General features: G+C 46.2%; 3 protein-coding genes and 1 long non-coding RNA gene across 4 annotated transcripts; 1 reads left to right on the forward strand and 3 right to left on the reverse strand.

Annotated features, from left to right (window-relative positions):
• Positions 1-360: 360 nt before the first annotated feature.
• Positions 361-5667, reverse strand: LOC100121352 (vacuolar protein sorting-associated protein 26B-like). Its single transcript, XM_031922301.2, has 6 exons — positions 4837-5667; positions 4627-4770; positions 3960-4354; positions 3775-3881; positions 3409-3620; positions 361-3191 (listed from the first exon to the last, which is right to left on the reverse strand). The coding sequence occupies exons 1-6, from the start codon at positions 4837-4839 to the stop codon at positions 2877-2879; spliced, it is 1176 nt and encodes a 391-aa protein (XP_031778161.1). The 5' UTR covers positions 4840-5667; the 3' UTR covers positions 361-2876.
• Positions 5668-5823: 156 nt separating this feature from the next.
• LOC100121372 (gamma-tubulin complex component 6) lies at positions 5824-13067 on the reverse strand. The gene is made up of 10 exons (XM_008204477.4): positions 12677-13067; positions 12354-12568; positions 12041-12276; positions 11857-11965; positions 8664-11773; positions 8312-8588; positions 7966-8226; positions 7677-7886; positions 7415-7587; positions 5824-7187 (listed from the first exon to the last, which is right to left on the reverse strand). Exons 1-10 carry the CDS (start codon positions 12873-12875, stop codon positions 6893-6895), a joined length of 5085 nt encoding a protein of 1694 aa, XP_008202699.1. The 5' UTR covers positions 12876-13067; the 3' UTR covers positions 5824-6892.
• Positions 13068-13890: 823 nt separating this feature from the next.
• LOC116416022 lies at positions 13891-16954 on the reverse strand. Its single transcript, XR_004226532.2, has 3 exons — positions 16569-16954; positions 14971-15184; positions 13891-14897 (listed from the first exon to the last, which is right to left on the reverse strand). It is a non-coding gene; the product is annotated as an uncharacterized LOC116416022 (long non-coding RNA).
• LOC100121390 (intraflagellar transport protein 172 homolog) lies at positions 16656-23558 on the forward strand. Its single transcript, XM_031922291.1, has 19 exons — positions 16656-16772; positions 16902-17045; positions 17132-17244; positions 17328-17513; positions 17582-17891; positions 17967-18072; positions 18140-18442; positions 18533-18892; positions 18957-19323; positions 19396-19701; positions 19793-20103; positions 20170-20716; positions 20790-20985; positions 21061-21295; positions 21369-21577; positions 21643-22231; positions 22302-22552; positions 22641-22914; positions 22986-23558. Exons 1-19 carry the CDS (start codon positions 16734-16736, stop codon positions 23387-23389), a joined length of 5250 nt encoding a protein of 1749 aa, XP_031778151.1. The 5' UTR covers positions 16656-16733; the 3' UTR covers positions 23390-23558.
• The last annotated feature ends 595 nt before the right edge of the window (positions 23559-24153 follow it).

Consider the following 24153-nt stretch of genomic DNA (forward strand, 5'->3'; position numbering starts at 1 on the left):
AGCCTTTCTATGCATACTTGTGTATGCGTACACAAATTAATTTAAATAGACCAATTGTGTCCACACATGTGTACTGTGAATACTTTGAACAAAGTTACGAAACCTGATAATCTATCAGTAAATGCTGGTTGACGACGAGTGCAGAGAAATTTTCTCAAATGTTGAATTTGAAGTATTTTTACAAAGGCTAGATGTTGCAGTAAAACTCTGTTTATTCGCTTACAACAAAAGTTTAGGATAAAATTTACATATGAGAACTTAGTTAGTTGAGTCGAGTGTAGAAAAAGAAGTTCATACTAAATAAATAGTTAAATATCCCTTTATGTAGGTTTACATTAAAGTAAATATAAATGCATCAAATCTTGTATGATAATAATATATTTATATGTATATATGTATATATATACATTATTTCACATGTAAAATAATCTACGATTCATTCTTATCGCACGCAACTCTCTCATTTCACATAATTCTCTGAATTCTTTTTGGTCAACAAATAACAAAGTATATAGAAGATGATCAATTCTTTTTTCTTTTATCATATCAATCTCACATTCTCTCTCGTTCTTTCAAAAAAAATCTAGAAAATGTCTGGGTAATGCATATGTATGTATGTTTAGCTTTTGCACACTGCAAAATTATATTATGTGTCTTTGCAATCCTTGTCTAAACTCTCAAAAATATACAGTATTGATTAAAAACTGCCAGACTTATCTAAGATGCCAATAATGGAAAATTGTGAGATATGCATTTGGTACTTTTGAAATTTGTTACATATTTTGTTATGTACTTCAGCTATGGATCAATGTGAACAGATGTCTGAAGATGTTTTAATCAATAATGTATACTCTTGATTCTAAATTATCTAAATTCCTTTACTCATGCTTCAAAATTAAGCTGCATCTTCGAGACACTTTATACAAAGAATGTAGCAGCATGAAAAATTATTCGTCATTACTGCAAAGTCTTAAAAATTGAATAGATGGCCTGCCTTGGCCTGCATAAATATACATAATAGACTTTATATATAAACAATTCGTTTTGTTGACTCGATTAGGGTTGTTGTATTCCTTATTTGCTTTTTTTAGTGCTTTTTTTTGTATGTTAATTACAATTATTATATTTATACTGTCAGGCACGAAACAAAAGGCTGAAGTTGCATTCTTAAGGTATTTGATAAAACTGACTACTTTTCTGCTGTGAAATATATGGCCTTTTACTTGTGAGTATTTATTCGAAGCTTAAAAAAATTTGCATGATAGGAAATAGAATCACCAGTAAACATAATCACCTTTGCCTCTTCTTGCACTGGACCGACGAATAATAAAATCTTCAGGCATAACAATAATTTTGGTTTTGTATAAGTATAACTGACAGTTTTCCATTTGTGTTATTTACACATGCATACAAATAAAATATATGTATAAATGACTATAAACTTTGAGATACATGGGATATCTCATCAATGAGAAAGAAACTTTGATGAGAAACGACATCGATTATTAGAAAAGTACTGTCCTAAAAATCTGCATATTTGATTATATACACATTGAATTTGATTAAAAAAAGTACCAGTTATAAATCTGGAAAATTGCAAAATCTTTTTTCCTGGTGGGTATTGATGAAACACGCCATGACTCTCAATGCGTTTAAGAGCATCATATTATTTTTACAATTATATAAACTTAAGAAATGGAAAAAGCTATCCATTAGTGGGAAGAGTTTCTCTGTTCTCTTAAAAAAAACGTCATGGAAAAATCGGATTTATCGAGTTTCGTTATTCCAGCGGACGTATTTCGTAACTTCACTCGCTCACATTTGACATTTCAGAATCACTATGAGGTACTGACGCTTCTCTGTATGTCCGCAATAATTTGTTCTAAGGACAGTCATTTCGTCTGGTTCAAAAAAGCCAAGTGCCCAGTAATGATTTTCGGATTTCTTCATTGTTAACTCTACATCATCAAGATTGATCAAGTTGACGATGGAAAGATACAACAACTGAAGAGCCATCGAGTTCAAGCTCTTCAATTTTTCGTATGCGCGATCGAAATATTTACAACTCTTATCCATGCTTATAACTCCATATTGTTTCTTTTTATAAAAGAAGCTCCCACTATTTACTACACGATGTCAAAGATCGTGTTCTCTAATATGATATCAGAAATGATCATATACATAAATTTCATATGAATTATACATATATAGTAATATGTAATATGGTTTAAGCGCACACAAAAATATCGCATTGGGATCGGTGTAATTTTTGGATGTAACATTGAAAAAATCGTATAAAAATGACTAAAAATCGGTAGTACATACATAAACTGTCCGTGACATTCCACCTAACGAATCCCCGAAACTAAATTTTTGTGTGCATGTAATCGCAATAAACCACATATCATCAGCCATAAGCAGACTCGCATATGCTACTGATAGAAACTTTGAGTCACGCATGATTCATTTGAATTGCACTGGCTGCGTTACAACAGCTCGCCTAATCACATACATTACAAATATCGTCTCGAAAAATCCTACAAAAAAAATTTATAACCGTTCGTTGATTTCATGATCTCTCCCGCTCGCTTTGATACTTCCAATCGCACACGCTAACAAAAACATAACAGAATATCGTCAAACTGCAACAAAAAAAGAAAAGGAAAAACAAAATAGATCCACCCTTGCAGCCCCTTAACCTCAAAATTTCCATTCTTAGCCTGGGTCTACGCGCTTATACACAGTATAATTCACACTTGGTTTACGTATGAAGTCGAGGACGCAGCAGGTCGACAGGCCTGCATTTCGAAGTCTCGAAGCTGCTCGCTGCTGTCGCTGCTGGGCTCCTCGCTGTCCTCCTCCTCGCTGCTGACCGATCACTGACTCTCTGGGCTGAGATCCTTATCGCCCTCTCCGTCTCCTTCCTCGCGAGTCATCCCTTCGATGGGACCACTCGGCTGCTGTGACTGTTGCTGCTGGGGCTCCTCGGACGCATCGCCCGACGGGCTACCGGCTTCCTCTTCGTCGTCCGGCTGCTGCTGAGGCCGCGGATTGTCGCGGACCGAAGAGGGCCCATTGTGGGCTGCACCCTGGGGGAAGCCCGTCTCCGCGGAGACAAGGTGCGATGGCAGGTGCGGAGAAGCTGACTGAGACTTCCGGCTCTTTTCGCCCTTCCGCCAGAGCGTTATCTCCTGCAATACATTTTAAAAGGGTCACTTGTCTATCACAATTCATGACGCAAATTATGCAAAGCAATTTGCATAATTTTTACTATGGAAAATCTTGAGCGCCAGATTTTTTGCGCTCATGAATGCCGACAAAAACAGAGATAAAAGTAAACTACAGGGAATGACGAAAGCAACTTCTTATTCCTCCGAAAAAAAATCGGAATAAATTAAGTCAACGAACCTGTTGTTTGAAGTATCGTCGGTCCTCTTCGTCCATAAGAACGAGATTGAGGTAATACCTCACGCTGAATTTCTTGTTGATGTCGCGCATAGTCGGCGCGAGATCGTAGCCAGCTAAAAACACTCTGATTGGAATGGATTCCCCCTTAACTGGCGCCCCGTCCATTATCTCGTACTTGGCTATTGTCTCGTTTTCCGTGAACGTGTGGGGTCCTGCAAAAATATAGTCTGATTAAACTTTTCGCAGTGAACCGGACGTTGCAACAAAACGGCAAACAAAAATTTGACCTCTCTCAGTGATAAGGGCACGCATGTGCGAAATGAAATGCAGAAGTGGATGCTATTTGCGGAAGGTAAAGATACTCACCAGAGCCGGTTGTTTCTCGTTTGATAATTGCGATTTCCATGTGTTTGATCTTGATTCTAACCAGCAGGAAGTAAATTTTACCGACAATCACGTCCTTTAAGTGGTATCTGAAATAAGAGAATGCATTTTAAACTACCGACGATTTTGGGTAGAAAATTGAAAGCAGTTGTGTCAATTGTACTTACTTGCTTTTGTTATACTCGAATTCGATATGTAGGCAGTCTTCAATGCCGACTTCCATCTTGATGGGATTGTTCATGTCTGGGTAGGAACTAAGGGTATGTACAACAAGCTCTAGCTCTTTAACAATATCGCTTAGTCTTCTAACGATTGTCACTCTAAGGAAGTATCGCAGTCGCACATTGGAGCCTGTGTAACTCTCAAAGGGCTTCTCTACATTGGCAAACTCAAACTCATATGTTGTGTTGTGCGTGAGCTCGCCTGGCCTTGCAAGTTCTTTGACCAGACTTGTGAACTCATGGTGGTTGCCCCTGTCATAGTAGAGCTCTATTTGTCCTATGAACTCTACTTTGACACCTTGATGCTCCAATTTTCCAGCCTTTCTTAGGCTGATGTTTATCTAGTAAAAAAAAGGAATTGCCATTTACTGCATTCTAAGGATACACTGAATACAAGTTATTATATAAGAATATACTAGTAATCAAGCATATGAAGTTACACAAGTTCCATACTTAAAAAAAAGCATACTTGTGTTTTTTGCAAAGTGTAGCTAACGTACAATCAATAGTTAATTGTTTTTCAAAGCGTCACACAAAATTTACAAGTTGCTCCAAAATACATTTTGGAGCAATCACTTGTACACTTTACTCCAACATTCAGTGCACTACCCACCTTGCCGGAGACAGTCTCTCCATCCAGATACAACAAGTGTCTCTCCTTCTTGCCATCCTCAGACTTGATGTCTGCTGTCTTCCTGGTCTCTGCTCCATCGAGTGTGATCTCAATATCCGCAGATTGTCCAAAGCCGAAGAAGCTCTGCGAACAGACGAGAGAAGCAGCTCAGTGACAGCAACCTCTAGCCAATAAGCAAAGTCAACTCACCATTGTTGTAAAGCGCTGAGTAGAAAGCCGACGACTCTTATACCGTCCAAAGTCTGCACGAGCTAGGGACTGCGCGTTAGGTCCTCACGCCGAGCGTCCACGACATAATTGGCGCGATAATTGCTGAGAAGAACCGCCTCTCACTTGGTATGCATACGTCGATCTGTCGGCGCGGAGGGACGGTCAGACTTTGGTGCACCTAGACGACGGCTGCGGAGGACGAGAAGTCACAAGTTGCCAATATGGCCGCACGGCACTGATGGCACCTCTGCCATCGGCAGCGGAGCGGCTCTATCTTGTCAAAAGTCCCTGGCCTCGATGCGTCGGTGGGCGTGTGTATATGTGGCTGCAGGCTATCACTGTCTCTTTCTCTCGCTCTCTCTCTATCTCTCTCTCTCCCTCAGTCCCTCTGTGTGCCAAGTGTACCTGTATGCGGGCGCCGAGTGTGTGCTGTGTGCGCCAGCGGGGGGCGGCGATGATGATCTATCCGTGTCGTCTATCCTTTCTGCTTTACCCTCTCTTCTCTCTCGCTCCTTCTCGTGGTCGGATTATATCAAATCTTATCGTTGGGTCGCACTATTTCAATCGGTCCTGCCTCGACGAGGATTATAATGCTGCGCTCGATTAGAGGTTAGGTTCCTGGACGATCGTCAAGTTCCGGGATCCACGAGTGCATTTCACTCGATCAACCGAGGGCGACTGATCTCTTATTTCGGGAGCGAGAGAGAGAGAGAGAGAGAGAAGGTTACAGAGGCGACTTACGCCAGTCGGCATTCGCGAATAGATTCAGGCCGCTGGAGAGTTTTGCAAGCGCGAGCACCGCCTATTCTATCCTCTCGCCGAGGCTGCTTTAGTAGGCGCTATGAAGTTGCAGCGATTCAGCCGGCTATAGCGAGTTTTTTCTTGGCGCTGGACTTTGAAAAAACAGAGTTGCGCAACGCGGGTGTTAGGATCGAAGCAAGGAATAATAACGTGGTCCTACTGGTGTATAGCGAAAGTATTTATTTCATGTGATTTGATGCTGTATAAATAATAAATTCGAATATGGCAACTGTGGAAAGGACACTTGTAGACGACGAAGCATATGATCGTATGGCTGAAATTAAATAAATGATGATAATGATCAATAGCACGGAATAACCTCCCCTCATAGAGGTTGATAATCCAAGTTAGCGGGTCGATTAACTCTATAAATTAATATTGAGAACTATACATTGTGATTCGCGTAAAAAAGGATTAATAACGTAATTTTACAAATATTACGCACCGGTTGGCGATCGCTTGACAAAAGCAATATACAGAATTTAAAGCTGGCAACATAGTTCGTACATTTAATGCGACTCATGACTATAACAGTAACGAATTCTTAACTAATGATTCAAGCGAAACTGAAACAAGCTAGAACCTTTGTGCTCTTTTCCAAAGAGACGTGATAAAAAATTGCGAGCCTCGAAATTTCGTCTAATCACACTTCGTGCGCCTAAGCCTATGACTCGCATTTTTTAAATCAGATCTTGCTAACGGCATGCATCGCATGCAGCGTGGACGAAAAAACCCTCCGCGTTCGCGGAACAATTTTCTCTTTTTAATTAAGCTAAATTATACATATTTACAGTGAAATCTATACACCCTTCAAATTTCGGGTGATGCGAAAAATACTGGATCTGTTAGTGTACAATCTATATTGGAAAGTACGCACCGACAAATAAATAACGTCTATACTCATCGGAAATTCAATCATTCGTGCGTCACTAAAGCACCAAATAACGACTTCGGAGTATTATCAGGCCTTCTTTCACGTACTCAGTACAGGAACTCTAGTAACGGTAAAAAAATACTCGATAGGAAACAGACATGATCTATAGCAAAATCTATTAATAAAGTAACCTTTTATTAATTTTAAGGTTCTACTGCAGGTGATCGTGCAGATTTGCTTGCGAATTTGAATCATGAAATTTCAATAAGATGTATGTAATTAGATAAAAATATCTTAAACGAGCTATTTTTTACGCAGTGTCTGTTTCCCATTCGAAGCAACAAAAATAAACGCGACGCTCTATTTCTTGGAAGCGAGGTCGTAGCGATGATTGATGTTGAGCGCGTGCAGGAACTGCATGAGGTGGGGTTGGTAGCCGCTGTTGGCGAGTTTCTCGGCCACGTGGGCGAGATAGGTCCTCTGTTCACAGAAGGTAACGTACATCTTCTCAAGGTTCTCGTAGTTCGGTCCGGTAGATGACGGCTGTGCGCCGCTCCAATCCTGCGCGCGGATGCGGTTGTGAAATTTCAACACTACCATGAATATGTTGCAAAGGCAGGTGCGCATTTTTTCGCCTCGGATATTCAGCATGCACCTGCAAACGCCAGTAAAAAAAAAAATTTAGCTTCAACAAAATTCGATTGAAAAATATATTCCCGAATAGACGTCAATTATTTTTCATTATTTATGCAAAATATTTACGAATTATCGCAAATAAAAAATTGTTTAGAGCAATGTTTTTAATTGATAAGTGTATAGCGCGCAAGTTAAATCGAGAGCACAAGTCAAACGGACTCGTCTTCGAGCTTATTGATCCATTACCTCGATAAAATCTTCTTTATGTAACTGACGTGCGTCTCGTAGACCTCATCAAGTGTAGTCGCGCTTTCGAGCTCCCTCTCGAACTCAGACCAACTAGCGTGCAGTACACTGCAGGTCAAGTAAGTGTGTAGCGCGTTCATGAATTGCATCATCGAGTGTCGGTAAAGCTGAAGCTGGAGCGGAAAATTTCACGATAGTTACTTAGCGTCTGGCTTATGAGGTCAAAAAAATTGTAGAAAAATCTCCTTAATTCGTTTAATACCTTGTGATGATTTTCCGTGATAGCAGCCTTTCGTTCGATCTTTAGAATCTGGAAATCCTCTTGCAGAACCCAGAGTACGCGACCGACCATCAACAAGAACTTGAAGACCCTGCTGTATTGCTGCATCACCACATCGTTGAACACGATGTTTAGGGGCCATGATATTTTGTAGTTTAGAGAGAGACAGCTTAGAATTTCTGGATTTGATGTCTTCAACAAAAGATAATCAACAAATTTGTTAGTTGTTACGAAATCCTGATTTAGTCTAGTAAAATTTCATACTAAGCACCTGCAAGTATGTCGGTACATCGACAGCAGAAAGGCTGAGTAACTCGGAGTTGGCGTAACTACCACTGAGCGAGCTAACGAGAGCTTTCTCAAGAAAATTGCTCAACGTTGAAGAGTTGAAAAGCTCCAGCGGTGATGAGACTTCGTAGAGCCTCCTGAAGAGCGACTGTGTCAGGGTCTTAGCGAACTCTCCGTTCAGCAGAAAAAAGTAGCTGCGCAGGCTGTGCAGATGCGATAGCATCTTGTGCTCGTTCACCAAATACTGCAAGGAGAAAATTCAATCATTATTATTTTTTTTAACAAACTATTGGCAAGGAAAATGTCCGTTTAGTATTTCCGAGCTCTACCTTTATAATAGCGTTGTTGACGAGGCGACTCTGAACCCTTAACGGAATAATTACTGACTTCTCGAGGTAGACCTGAAGCGAGGTGCTGTCAATCATCTCGACGTCGTCGACTGTGAGTTGCTGCTGTTGATTCTCGATCGACGGAGTGTTGGCTGCGGAACCGAGGCCTATAAACTCGGGATAAGCTGGTGTTTCCTGGAAGTACCTAGATCCGCGAGAACGTTGCGACGTGTCATCAGTAGACATGCCGTCCGTCGATCTCGCGAATAACATGTCGCTGCAATCAAATTAATCGTTAAATATTGATTAATGTTTAAATTAAAAAAAAAAAAAAATGAAGTGTGCAACTCACCTATGATTAGTGATTTCCGAAAAAGGCGTGTTCCCGCAGCTGTGCACCTGTCCCGATCCACTGTGCGTGGATATAGTAAAGTGGTCAGTATTGGTCGACATCGGTGTTTCTTTCAGATGATGCTGCTGTTGCTCGCGCTCGGTGAACCTGTTGATCTCGAAGTCAAACTGGTCGGTGTTGTGGGCCATGTTCCTATTTCGATTTTTTTGACAAGCGGTCAGGTTCTCAGACTTCGGCTGACTGATGTGCTCTTCAAGTTCGTCCATACGACTGTAGAAGTGGGACATCACTCGATTTCGATTGATCTCAGCGTCCGTCAGTGGAGTATTATCATCACTTGCGAGATGGATGTTCTGCTCGTTTCCCTCGACGTCGTTCCAGTTCAGGTGCGTCAAGTGTTGCGTGTTCCTCAGCCTGTTCAGCTGAATCTCTGTCTTATCGCCTTCTGGTATCTCACCGAGGAGATGCTTCTTCAGATTCTCGTTTTCTTCGATGTTCTCCCAGTTAAGATGCGTGAGATGCTGCGTGTTCCTCAATCTATTCAACTGGATCTCCGTTTTGTCACCTTCCTGTACCTCTGCGCTCTCAAGCTGCTTCTTCAGTTTGTCGTTGTCCTCGATTTTCTCCCAGTTCAGATGCGTGAGATGCTGCGTATTTCTCAGTCTGTTCAGCTGTATCTCTGTCTGGTCGCCTTCTTGTATCTCTCCACTCTCCAGGTGCTTTTTTAGGTTCTCTATGCTCTCGATGTTCTCCCAGTTCAGATGAGTGAGATGCTGAGTATTTCTCAGCCTGTTCAGCTGTATCTCCGTCTGGTCGCCTTCTTGTATCTCTGCTCTCTCCAAGTGCTTTTTCAGATTCTCGTTGCCCTCGATGTTTTCCCAATTCAGATTAGTCAGGTGTTGCGTGTTCCTAAGCCTGTTGATTTGCGTCTCCGTCAATTCTGTCCTGCTCTCCTCGTTCTCCATGGCCCGGAGGATCGTGGCCGGCGCGTTGTTGTTGGGCGTGATGATGCCGAACTCGCTCTGCAGCACTTTAAGCTTGTTGCGTTGAGCTGCAGACAGATTATCCGTCAACTCTATAGACAGCTTTCGATGAGGACTGGATATATCTAGCACCGTCGGACGCACGGGCTTCGAAGTCGTCTGAGCTGGCTCTACGACATTCTGATTCTTCTGGTCCTCAGCCTTGCTCATGGCGTTCAGCTTCTTAACCATGCTCTTAACCTTGTTCTTTTGCACCGGCGGATCATCCAGCTTAACGGAGGTCGGGTTGCTATTCTCATCCTCACTGAGAACTTCCTCCTCTGCTACGGGTTTGTCCGAACTCGGCTGGGATACCACGATGCCCTCGGCAGGATCGACCTCGTCTTTCTCCGCCGCAACAAAGTCTTTAGGTTCCTCGGGGGTGTTAATGAACTCCCGTCTCATGCTGGCTATGGCGGCGACCCGCTCGTCGAACAGCTTCATCCTGCGTATCCTCCAGTCAGCGTGAATGCGATGCCTCTTTGCCTCCTCGGCCAACTCTTCGTAGTACTTAATAGTGCTTTCCCTCTCGATTTTCTCGGCGTTCTTGGCCTCCTCGTCCATCTTCATCGCGTCCTCCAGCAGCAGCTTATCCTCCATCAGCTCTTTGTCTCGGTCCCGTATTCGCCTCTGCGCGGCCTCCTCCGCCTGACCTTTGAGCTGCTCCAGCAAGTCGCTCTTTTCCTTGCTGATCTTCCTCAGTGCGTCCTCGCGTTCTCGTCGCAGCCTCTGCAGGGTATCCTGCTGCGCGGCGATGACGAGCTCGGCACGCCGTCTCTCAGCCTCTTTCTCGTCTCGAATCGCTGAGCTCAGTGACACCTCCTCGCCCTGCTCGTGCTCGCCCCTGGCTTCGTACGCCTCGTAAAATCTCGCCTGCTCTCGCAACATGCCAACGCTCAGACAGACCTTGACTCTTGGTTGGCTCGATGCTGAGACTCGACATACAGGGTTCTGAGGGTCGCAGATCTTCAGCAACGTCACAGCCTTGCCGCACTGGAGAATCGTGTCGGTGAGTCGAGACAAGAAGCCCGGTACCGAGGCCCGGTTGATGCTGAACGCCCGCGTCCAGAAACGGTGGCCCCGTGTGCGCAGGTACTGCGGCCGCACCCGGATCATAAACTCCTCGTAGATATCCGCGCAGACGCCCTCGAAGATCCAGTGCTGCAGAAAGCGGAAGTACACCTCGCAACACTCCCGGAGAATGGAGTAGAAGACCAGGGCGACTCGCTGCTCCGTCACCTTAGTCACCTCCTTGTAAATGTGCGTGAGGATCCCGATGCCTTCACCGAGTGGACTCGCGCGATGACTGTCGCAGCGACAGAGTTCGGCCACGCGTAGTACGAGGCCACCCAGAGGCCGCACCTTATTGAGGAAGCTCAAAAGACCTGCATCCGAAGAAGCGTCGTTCAGCGAAACTTTCAGGATGGCTGCATGGTAGAAGAGCAGGAACTCCTTGATGCTGGAGCAGAGCGCTTTGAATATCAGTCCCTCGACGCGAAGTTTGCCGGACCGAGAATCGGGAACAGTGAGGTCCGAGAGGTTGCGGAAGCAAGTGCCCCAGCGGCACACCTCGTAGCTGAGATTCTCGAGACTCCGCGCGCTCACGCCCCGGACTGCCAGATTTTTCTTCAATTCGAAACCGGTCGCGGGGTTGAACATGAACATCGTAGATTCGACTCCCAGCAGCAAGAGCTTCATGTTGCTGATAAACTCGCCTCTGGAAACTTGTACAATTTGGTCTGGAAATACGTCGCTCTGCGCGACGTTCACCAGATGCAGCGTGGCTTCCACTGACTCTGAGACAAAAGGGGGCTCTTTCGATGGGTCCGACGAGCCCAGGGTTTCCCAGGTTCGGTGAGACGAGAGAGAAGAGAATTTGTCCATCTGCTCCCATACTTTGTCCAGCTTTGCGAGTTCCTCGTCCGCATCGTTGTCTTCTATCTCGCAGATTTCGGTTGGCTTATCTGCAGCCGCCCGATTCTGCTCGGCAAACCACTGCAGAGGATCTGGACACTGCCAGGGAGATTCTGGCTCAGTGACGATTCCTTCTTTGCATACTTGAAACTGGTCCTCTGAGCTACCTACATCCTGAGTTTACAAACAATTAGTGTTTTTTTTTTTTTTCATAATTGATCTGTGCGTTATACATACAGTTCAGAGTTCCAACTTACTTTTATTTGTGGTATAAAATACGAACTCAGAGATACATCTGTTCCATTGAGTAGTTCAGTTGTGCGCCGTGTTATGTTTGACGTTTTTATATCAAAGTGATAATTGTGCCTGCAAAGAAAACAAAAATTGATATTAGAATAAAGTTTGAATCGAACTGAACTTGAGAATGTACAGAAGAGTCACCTAGTATTTTGTACGTGAGAATTAGGTGATGTGAAGCGATTAAGTAAAGCCAGTTTACTTCCAGGCTCAGCTGCATTGTACCTAATGACCCCACCTTGCTCCTGTTTGAACATTGTCTCAAACTTCTTAGGCAAATAGAATGCCTCACAAGGGTAGACTTGAAAAGGGGGTATTCCACCTTCGTCGTAGAGCATTTCAGGCAGTGAGGGATGTGGTCTTCCATAGTAAAAAATATCCTGCAGCAAAATTTAGAAGAGATAGAATACCTTCTCTGTAAAAGTCAATGGGTACAGCATGAAGGTTTTCTACTCACCAGAGACGTCTCATCCTCAAAATCGACGGACTTCAAGCAATTGAGAAACTGCAGGGTTCGGTAGACCACAGAGTCCGGCTCCAAGTGGCTGTCTATGAACTCGTCTAGATACTTTTCTAACTCAGCTGCTTGCGAAACACGTCCCACTCCAACCTTGAGAACGTAGGCATGCTTCAGCAGCTCTACGATAGGGTCGCATGGCTCTCTGTGTTTTGCTATAAGCAAACAACGATCTAATGCAGACAAACTCAAAGCAAGGCAGAATCGAACTTTGCAAAAAGCAAAGTGCTAGGTTAAGTATGCAATGAATTGCAACAACTCACCATAGTCCTGGCCAGACTTGTTGAGAAGGATCTCGTAGGCCTTGGCCTTGAATCTCCTCAGATGCTTCTCGTTGTCCTGTTGGGGTAAATACGGGTGCTCTTCAGCCTGGTGGTGCCTGCGAAAGAGGTTCTCGCAGAGTCCGCGAACGAGGCCGTAGACGTCGTTGTCTTGGGGCTCCTGGTCCATCTCTCCCCTCATTCTCGCGCTATCATATCCTCTCGAGCATCGTCCTCCGCACTTGTGCAGTACACACTGCTCTTCTACGCGACTCTCTCTCTCTTTTTGCGGAGATCGATTCGTGCGCGCGAGCTATCAAATCAAAACAAAAATATCTGTAATGCAGCGCACACAACCGAACCGTCGAGCGCGCGCTATACTATGTGAACGTGTGTTTGTGACGGTCGGAAACGGTCCGGGACGATAAAAAAGGAGCGAGCTGCGCGATTGTCGGGAGGAGGGGGTTGCAGTCGTGCAGTGTGATGCGTAATGTAATTTTGGTTGGTGAATAATTGATAAAGTACTAGTACCTGTTGATCGCCTGTTAAATCGAAGCAAGGATATTTTGCGTTGCTTCTCGAGTTTTTGCATTTTTTTGCGAAGATTCGCATACGCACTTTTGTGATATTCTCGAGCATCTCGATTCGTCTAAGCGCCTGAAGACTATATGAACCGATAATGCAACCAAGCTTCATTCGCGCAGAGTTTGATCGAAATGCCAGGCGATCAGTTCCGTTCGCGCGCAGAGTTCTGAGGTATCCGCGCATTTATATTGCCGCGGTTTTACAACATTATTCATAGTAATCATAATATGCTCTGAACTTCTAGATAGAATGAAAAAGGCAAAATATTTGTTTAAGGTAGTGCACCTGCAGTCAAACCTTGAAACAAAGAGAAAAATCTCAATTTTTCCAAGGCTCGCGCAGCTTCTCACTTGAGCAGTCAATTTTAACGAAGTGAAGCTTAAATTGAAGCCCTGATTTTCTTATGCTATAATTGTATGCGATAACAAGTAAAAACAACGGAAGAACTTGAAATTCTGAAAATACACTCGTTTCTATTTTGAAACGTTACAAAAAACAATCAGAACTAATTACAATCGTGGAATGCAGAATACAGATGCGTAGGTGGGTGCAAAAATAAAGTAAACAAGGACAAAAATTAACGAAAAAAGATTAATTTATTTAATTGCAAAATAAAAAAAGTAGAATCGAAAAATCTGTACATAGTCACAAGTCCTCGACGTCGCGCGGGGGTCATAGTCCGGGTGCTGGTACCATCTTAGTGTAAATTTCGAGTTCCCCCCAGTAACCTGGAGCTTTTCTATGTTTTTTGGGATGCTGAATCGAAAGTTTTTGGTTACGAAGCCCGAAACCCGTCAGTCTTTTGTTACAAACAAATTACTTATTTGCAATTGAAAAAAATTTAGTTACATTATTTAGGTATTTCTGAATCGAAAGTGCTCTTAGAACTTTTTCCGTAAAACGCATACTTTTTGAGTTAAAAATCAATAGAGTTTTCACAAAATACGATTTGCCGAGATTTTTCGAGCTGTTGTTCCCGTTCACTCGCGTGAAATCTAAAAATTCAACGATTTTTAACTCAAAAAGTATGCTTTTTACGGAAAAAGTTCTAAGAGCACTTTCGATTAAAAAATACCTAAATAACGTAACTGATTGTTTTTTTCAATTGCAAATAACGATTATTTGTTTATTGCAAATCAGTGATTTGTTTATATAACAACAAAAAACTGACGGGTTTCGGGCTTCGTAACCAACAAATTTCGATTCAGCATCCCAAAAACATACCGAAAAACTCCAGCTTACTGAGGGGAACTCGAAATTTACACTCAGATGGCACCAGCGCCCGGACTATCAGCGACTCTCGCGCAACGCTGTCCATCGTCGCAGCTGACTTTGTTTACGTCCCGACTATAAGCTAATGACGTCAATACGATGGAAAATGACCTGTGCTTAAGACCACAGAGTTCTAGCCAAAAGCTTGGGAGTTTGAATCTCTCTGGCACCCTTTTCAAATTCCACCCTCATTATACAGCTACACACGAAAGAATGTAAATAGTTGTAATTTTAAGTTATAGGCTAAGACTTAGATTTAGATCATAGGGTGGTAATTCGGGGAAGGTGTCGTGGTGAAGTAGGGGCGGACCACATTTTTTTCCTTTCCTCTCCATTTTTTCTTTTTTTTTTAATTTTCTTTGAAGATCTGAAATGAGAAATTTTTAATTTTAATCGCATATTCTGCATTTGTTTACCGAGCAAAAATTCAATTGAGTTACTCGCGACAATTCAATTTTAAAATTCATCCAAAGTGACGATAGTGAGAATCAATGCATAATATATCGATCATCATCATAGAATTGATGAACAACCAGTCGCTGCATCGTCGATTTGGCTGCAATCGTCTATATATCCTCGAAACTGCGTAGCGCGAGCGAGTTATCTTTCTCCCCGCGAATGGCGCAGAACGGCTGAATAGATTTTTGTCAACCTCTGTAACGGATTATAAAACGCATAACAATACTATTGCTTATGTTCCTACAGATTTTCGCGATGTTATTATAAGCAAGATTTATATTTATAGCAACAAATTGAACGATAGCTTGAAAAAATGTCTCCAACAATAAATAAAGATATAAATGTGCGTCGCCGAAATCTCGCGCGTAGATCGAGGAAATGGTAGTCCGATGGCCAGGCTGTGCAGCGCAGGCGGTGCACAGCCTGGCTCGGACTGTCAAATTCTGCCAGTAGTGTCCGAGGCCTCCCCTATATTTATACCGCGTCTCTGCTTTTTTTCTGCAGCGGATTAGGGCTCAGGTAGAAGCGGCCGCGGTGGTTAATCAGTGGAATGCGAGGATCGTCGGAAAAGATCGATTTTGAATTGAAAATTCCTCGTCACGCGGCTACCTGCGTGCGGAGGAGCATTTGTCAGACGATCGAACGGGAGATTTTAGAAATATGCATTTCTAGAACTGATAAATGTGCAGTTCTTTAATTGTTCGTAAAAATAACAATTATTTGTATCATTGAAGCAAAGAATGGTGCCCATAAGTATAATTATTGAATAAAATAATTGTATATATAATTGAATGTTCGCATTAATTTTTACGGCAAACTTTTTACTGAAAATCCAAGAAATATAATAGTTTGCACGTTTTTAGCCGAGTATAGACTTTGAAGTATCATTAATATTTTTGCAAACTCCTTCTCTTTGTTGATTACTTTCAAAAAGAAGAAACTGCTACTAGCACGCGCTGAATATTCAGCTTTGACCTTCTCCCCTTAAATTACGAACATAATAAGTCCCGAGTCGGCGCACCTCTTCTGTTGTAAGAACTGTGCTTCAGGTAGAAGCGGTCGATTCGTGAAATGCAAAAATCAGGGTCGGTGAGATGATTCGAGATTTGGAAAAATTATACTTTTTCTCGCAGCAAGGACGAGAGGATACCTCCTACCTGCGAGTCGAGAGGCTATACCTCTGAATGGCCAAGAGATTTCCCTAAAGGCAAATCTCCGGCAGACTTTCCTTTGAAAATTCAATCTCCAAAAAATATTTTCTTCTGGAATAAACATTTAGACCGAATAAATTAATCAAACGTTTAAAAAAAAAAAAAAAAAAAAAATCATTCGATCGACATTTTTGCTTCAGATGCTTCCACGCACCTGCACGACTTGAACAGACTGATCTAGATAAGTAAAAGCCGATCCCGCGTCATCGAGTCCCTAATCAATGCGGCCCACATTTACAAGAGAAGCACGACGACAGTGTGCTACTATGCATATCGCGCGCCGATACACGAGTACACAAAACTTCAACTCGACAAAAATATCGACGGGCATGCATAGAGAGCACTCGACTAGCGCTAAGTATACGCACACAGTCGCTTAGCAACTCCTGGCGCATCACACAAAAGTTTAGCGCTGCGCGAGGTTCGCCTTTGCTACAGAGGCTCGATAGCCGTCAGCCGTCAGCGAGCTTCTCCGAGGTTGGAATCGCGAGACAGTGACCCTGGACTAGTCGGGGCTAATAAGATGAGGGAAGATGCTCCTGAAGCACTTGGCATCGGTCTTGCCGTCGCACGTGAGTATGCACTTTTTAGTCCCTCGTGCGCTGCGAGCATCGCTCGAATAGCTCAGGTTATACTTGTATATGGGCAATTAAATTTTTTATCGTTAAACTCCTATTATAATCCGTTGAATCGGACCGCAGGATTCGGAGAATCGAGTGGTGGCTATCGCTTGGTCACCGAATAACTTGAAACTAGCCGTCGCCTCGACAGACCGCTCCATTTACTTGTTCGACGACAAGGGAGTGAGGAAAGATCGATTTTCCACGAAACCCGTCGATTCCAAGGTAGGCCCATGAGTCACTCAATCGTTTTTCACCCGCTGTATACGGTGTATAATAGAGGGCGACTGCACTTATCGGATAATTTTCAGAACGGCAAAAAGAGTTACCTGGTGAGGGGCATTGCTTTCTCGCCGGAATCGACGAAGATCGCCGTCGGACAGACCGACAACATCGTCTACGTTTACAAGATCGGCGAAGAATGGTGAGCGCTATAAGGTCACGTAATTTTCATGTTTTTTACTTCAATTAATAATCCAACCGGGTGTGTGGAATCGCGCGTTGAAGGGGCGCGAAGAAGGTGATCTGCAACAAATTTCCGCAAAGCTCCGCGGTGACCTGCATAGCATGGCCGAGCGAGGGGCCGATCGTAATCGGTTTGGCCGATGGCAAGATACGCGCTGCCGTCGCCAAGGCCAACAAGGCCCAGACTCTCTACGCCGCCGATTCCATGGCGATCGCTTTGGCCGTCAAGTAAGCCCTTATAATATTCTGTACGATTTATCGTATGTGATAAAAAGCTTAAATAATATATGTTTTAGCACAAGAGGAACGGGCTTCCTCTCGAGTCACGCTGACGGCAGCGTCATCCGCTACTACGTGGCGGAGGACGGCGCGGCGGAACCGGTGGGTCGTGTTCTGACGCATCCCGTCCCGGTCTACGCACTGGCTTGGCCGCAGTCGCACATCGTCGCCGGTGGTTGCGACAAGAAGCTCGTCTTTTACGACTCGCGTGGTAAACCCACCAAGAGCATCGACTACGCTCGCGATTCCGGGAACACTGAGAAGGATCTCAGTGTCGCCTGCTGCAGTCCCAGTGGACAGAGCGTCGCCGTCGGCTCCTGGGACAAGGTTTGTGTGTGTGTGTGTTTGTTGTGTTTGATTCAGGCGAGATCGAGGAATTGTTGACTGATTATCGTTGTGCAGGTGAGGATCTTTGATTGGAGTCCCCGGAGGAACGTTTGGGAGGAAAACAATTCCAAGAGCCTGACTAACTTTTACACAGTCACTGCACTAGCATGGAGGAAAGACGGTATGTAGTAGAACATTATACCGACGTCACGCGAGTTATCACGTAACACGACGAATGTAATGCGCAGGTTCGAAGCTAGTGGTCGGCAGTCTGTGCGGCGCAGTGGAGATGTTCGAGACGATTCTGCGTCGAACGCTGTTACGAGGCAGCCACGAGGTCTCGTACGTCGGGCCCAGCCAGGTGGTGATCCGCTCGCTGGAAGGCAAGTCGCGACCCGTCGTCGTCAAGTCCAACAGCGGAGCCGAGATCGAGGACGTCAAGGTCATGGGTCGTAGCGACAACCGCGTCGTCGCCAGGACGCCCATCTCTCTGCTCATCTGCGACATCGATCAGAACCTGCTCAGCGAGATACCCTGGGAGGATAAGAACGGTAAGACTCGTCACGTGATAGTCGCGTGATAGTCGCGTGATAGTCACGTGATAGATGCATGAGATGATCCTTGAATCAACTGGCCAACAGGCAGCGAGAAGTTCTTCTTCGACTACCCGGGCGTCTGTCTGATCTTCTGCGCGGGCGAATTGACCATCGTGGAGTACGGGCGCAACGAAATCCTAGGCGCGGTGCGCACCGAGGCGATTAACCCTCACGTGGTGAGCGTCCGCATAAACGAGCGACGACTGCCCGGTCAGCCAGACAACAAACGACTGGCTTACCTACTCGATCCGCGAACTGTCCGCGTTGTCGATCTGGCCAACGGCAACGTCGAAGTGGCTCTCGTCGTACACGACGCGCGCATCGACTGGCTGGAGCTCAGCGAGACCGGAAGGAGGCTGTTGTCCAGGGACAAGCGTGGCAAGCTCTGGCTCAGCGACGATCAAGGTGAGTTGCCTTATAATGTCGGATGGAGATGCAGCATGTTTAAAATTAAAAAATGACATCTTAGGAGGTCATACACTGCTGCTGAACGGTACGAGCTACGTCAGCTGGGTGGTGGGTTCAGACGTGGTGGTGGCGCAGTCCGGGTCCAACCTCGCAGTGTGGTACAACGTGGACGCCCCGGACGCCGCGACATTCATTCCTATAAAGGGCGAGACCATGGACATAGTGCGAGAGGGTGGTCGGACCTCCGTTCTCGTGGACGATAATGGAGTGGAAGTCGCCTACCTGCTCGATGAGGGTCTCATCGAGTTCGGCACTGCTCTGCACGACAACGACTTTGGCAGAGTCGTGCTGTTCCTCGAGGAACTCGGAGACAGACCTCAGACCGAAGCCATGTGGGAGAACGTTGCAAACAATGCTATGAATGAAAGGTGATCATCGCTGCGTTATCTTACTATTTAACTTTTATTGCGGCAGACGATGCAACGATCGAATAATTTCAGAGCGTTAACAGTGGCAGCTCGCTGCTACGCCGCGCTAGGGGACGCTGCATGCGTGCGTCTGCTGAAAGAGATCGTGGAGATCGGCGAACGCTACGCCGAGGATAATCTAGGCTCCGATCCTCTCGACTGCCCCGACTGCTGGGCCAAGATGGCCATACTCAAGGGTGAGCTCAGGACAGCCGAGGCCATCTACCTCGTGCAGAACGATCTGACCAAGGCCCTGGAGATGTACCAGCGCTACTGGCATTGGGAGGACGCACTCAACCTTGCGCAGGAACGGAAGTGGAGCGGCCTGGCGCAGCTTACGTGAGCTCCTGCAATTCCTTTTTTACTTTTTTACTTTTTTACTTATCGAAAAACACTCCATGATGCCGACTTCTCTTCTCGTTCGCCGCAGGGACAAGCACATGGCCTGGCTCATGGATACCGGCCAGAAGGCCAAGGCGGCGAGTTTGATCGAGTCGAATAATCCACGAAAGGCCATCAAGCTTTACTTGGAGGCAAAGCGTCCTGGTCGGGCCGCACGGCTAGTGCTCAGTCAAGACGAGCTCATCGCCGACGAGAAGCTCGTGGGCGACATCGTGCGCGCCCTCAGGGCTCAGGAACTCATGGAGCTCGCCGGTGAGATCTACGAGCGGACGGGTGACTTCCACGCCGCCATCGAGGCTTATGGACAGTCCGGCGTCTTCGTTCGGGCTCTAGAACTTGGTAAGATAAACCTTCGGCTGTTGTGTTTTAACGATTTTATAATAAAAATCGTCTATTCTTGAACAGCGAGGAAAACGGAACCGAACTCAGTGGTGAAGCTCGAGAAGGACTGGGGTCATCACCTGATGTCCGGCGCACAGTACGACGCGGCCATCAACCACTTCATCGAGGCCGGGGAAACGTCTTTGGCGCTCAACGCTGCAGTGCTAGCTCACCAGTGGAAAAAGGCTCTACAAATAATTCAGGTAATCGATGTGGACGACGACCCGGAGATCCGCGGCCACTGCGAGCGCATGGCCGAGCATTTCGCCTCGACCAACGACCTGGGTCTAGCCGAACGCCTGTACCTGCGAGCAGGCCTGGCGCGTCGTGCGGTCGAGGCCTACGCCGCAGCTAACAACTGGCAGCGCGTCCAAGAACTGGCCCAAACAGAGCTTGACCCTGCCGAGGCGAACGAGCTCCTTGCAGGTTATGCGAACGATCTCCGAGACAAGAATGACTATCGCCACGCGGAGGCTTTGCTCGCGGCCACCGAACAATACGACGAGGCTATAGCTATGTACAAGCAGGCTGGAATGAGGCAGGATATGGTCCGGCTAGTAGCTAAGTTCAGGTGAGTGTGATAGACTTGAGCTTGCGTAAGAATGTTTTTACCAAGAGTCTCATGTCGAAAATTCCATTTGCAGGCCAGAGCTACTGAAGGAGACACACGCCCACCTGGCGAAGGAACTGGTAAAAGCAGGCAAGCCGAAAGAGGCCGAGGAGCACTTCCTTGGTGCCAACAACTGGCGCGGAGCCGTTGACGCTTATCGCTCGGCTAATATGTGGGAAGATGCGCTGAGGGTCGCGAAACAATCCTCCGGCGATAAAGCTGCCCAGCAGGTCGGTTCAATGTTCATGTGCGATGCAAGTATCGAAAACAAATTTGAATTATAAAACGTTTGTTATTCGTGGCAGGTCGCGCTGATGTGGTCGCGGACACTGGCGCCAGAGCTCGGCGCTCGAGTCCTCGCGAGATTGGACTACTTGGACGCCTGCCTGCAGCTGGCTTGCGAAGCAAACTATTTCGACTGGGCTCTGGAGATCGTGAAATATGGTAGCGTAGAGCAACAGCGCGATGTGCACTATCGATACGCCATGGCCCTCGAGGACGAGGGACGTTTCTCCGACGCCGAACGCGAATTTCTCAAAGGTGCGGTGACAAGCCAATTTTAATTGGCTACCGTTTCGTACGTCTTGTTGATACTTGGTTTTAAAATGCATAGCCGACAAAGCAATGGAGGCGGTGCAGATGTACATCCACACGCGCGAATGGGATGCGGCCGAGTACGTGGCTCAGAACCACTGCCAGGAAGGCCTGTCCCAGGTTTTAGTCGCCAGAGCCTCGGAGGCAGCGGAAGCGCAGGACTACGCGACCGCAGAGTCCTTGCTGCTGCGCGCTCACAAGCCTGAAATCATCATCGACCATTACAAGGTACGCGCTGTTGTAAATTCGAAGATTCGCAGATGGTCTACTAAACGAAACTTTATCATCCGCAGAACGCGGGCATGTGGTCCGAAGCGATGCGCGTCTGTCGCGAGTACCTCCCGAGCCAAGAGGCAGCCCTACGTCGCGAACTGGGTCAACGCACCAGCTCGGTGGACAACGGTGGCAGCAGTCAGGCGGTCCTCGAAGAGGCTCGTCACTGGCTCGAAGTTGGAGAGGTCCGGGCCGCCCTCGAGGTCCTCCTTCGTGACCCACGAGCACCTCAAACAGTGCTGCTCCAAGCGGCAGAGATACTACTGCAGCGCGCCGAGCCTGAACTGGCAGCTGAACTCGGCGGCGACCTCGGATCTAGACTCTTCTCCTGCGGCGAACACGCGCTGGCCGCTCAGGTCTTCCTCCAAGCCGACAGAATCAAGGACGCCGTCAGCGCACTCGCTGCTGTAGGAGACTGGGCCAAGGCCAGGAGAGTCGTTCGAGAGCTCGCTCCGGACTTGGAGATCTACCTGGAGGATTTGTACAGGGAAGCGATGATCAAGGAGGGACAGGTGGAGAACCTGGTGAGGGTCGATGCGAACGCTGCGCTGGATATGCTCATGCGGAAGGGACAGTGGAACCAGGTCTTCGAGACTGCAAAGACTCAAGGTAGTTTGACGTTTGTTCCGTTTAATTTGAAAATTGGCAAAGAAGAAAGCTCACACACTTTTTGCGCCAGGTGCGACAGTGCTGCATAAGTACGTAGCCATACGCGCTGCCCAGCTCCTCAAGTCTGACAGCGTGATCGACGCGGTTCAACTCTACTCGCAACACGGCGCGCCTCCGATCAGTCAGAACTTCAATCTGTACTACCACCTGGGCGAGTCTGTCTTAAATTCGAACGAGACCTGCAACGAATACGTTTATCTGGCCAAGCTGCGGAACGTCATGCTCAACCTTGTCAGAAGCTTGGACACATCGGTATCGACCGTGAGTTTCCAAACTCTACTTGACCCAGACGTGAATAAAGCTCTTATCATTATCTACAATAAATTAATCGAGCTTTTTCGAATTCCAGGTGGCGAGTAAATTCGACAGGGTGCTTCGCTGTGCCCACTACTCGGCAGTGCGGTGCGCGAGCCGTCAGCTGGGCGGTTCGGATTTGAGTGGCATCGTGCTCAAGACCTCGGTAGGCCTGCTCCGTTACACGGACATTCTGCTGGCTGACCGGGCCTACTACGAAGCCGGTAGCGAGGCCCGCAAGGCCGGACTCAGCAGCGAGGCATTCGTCTTCCTCAATCATTTCCTCGACCTCGAGGAGTGCATAGAAGAGGGCGACGGTAGCGTTCTCGGTAAGAAAAGTCACCTCTCTGTCTTTGAAAAATTACTTCTTACGAGATTTAACGAACCATCTCCTGTGCAGACGTGGACGATTTACGCGTGACGGACTTTCCACTAGAAGTACCTCTTCCACCCTCCCTAAGCCTGAGCCGAGAGGACCGCGAGGAGGTTCGTGAATGGGTGCTCACCGTTTCGATGGACCAGCGAGTGGAACAGGGTCTGCCGGTAGACCAACGAGGCGTGTACGTCGGCTCGCTAACCAGTCACGCGACCGATTTGGTCAAGCCTCTCGTCGAGTGCGCTTTGACGGGGTATCCGGTTCGCGGGGCCTCGGTTCAATTCGAAGCTGGTCGCAAGCTTGCGGCCCGAGAGGATTGGAACAAGTTCGTTGCCGCCGCTAGACAGACACCCGGAGACTCAGCGCTCAACGACGTGCTCAGTTTCGTGCAGGACTGGTGCGGTACGGCGCCTAATTATACGTTTTAAAACAACACTTACCGGCTTTTTTTAAAGAGTTTGTATCCGATACGGTGTCAATAGTGTGATGTGGAGTATCGATGGCACACTGTGGGTAATGCTACTTTGATTTTTTATTGTATTGTAATGCATAATTATGTACCAGTGGGCCAGATCAAATATAATCTTTTTCATTGAATGGTTACTCTTTTTACTGTAGTATCCGATGTTTCTCAAACGATTTTCAAATTTTTTAGCTCAAAGGAATGTGAAAGTAGTTATCAATCGCTGCGAGTAATTTAAATAATAACATGTATTTATACCGAACAGTCATACCCAACTATTGCATATTAGAAATGTATTACTTTCCGCATACATAAAGAGATATTCTAAAAATTACATTTATATGTAAACGAGGTTGTCATTTGCCGTTGCGGTAGCAACATTTTCATAATTTTTTAACCGGTTTCATTAACTGATTTTTCCTCTTAGAACAGGCGCAACTAGCTCCTTAAACTACACTGAAAAAAACACAGTCGTATCTGCTGTAAAGTCCGGTAGTTTTAACCGTTCTGCCACCGTAACGACTGTTCAGTAAGAACAACGGTTTGCCACTGGTACTTTTGGCGAGTCGCGACTCGTAAAATTGGTCGTTTACGCGGGACACCAGCAAAAACGACCGAACTGATTCTTTAAAACTGCTGAACTCTACGGTAATTTTGGCGAGTCTTCGTAAAATGCCGGATTACTGGTGCGAGATCAGTTAAAATGGCTGTGTTTTTTTTTCAGTGTAT

This window comes from Nasonia vitripennis, chromosome 1 (assembly GCF_009193385.2).
Source record: "Nasonia vitripennis strain AsymCx chromosome 1, Nvit_psr_1.1, whole genome shotgun sequence".
NCBI lineage: Eukaryota > Metazoa > Arthropoda > Insecta > Hymenoptera > Pteromalidae > Nasonia > Nasonia vitripennis.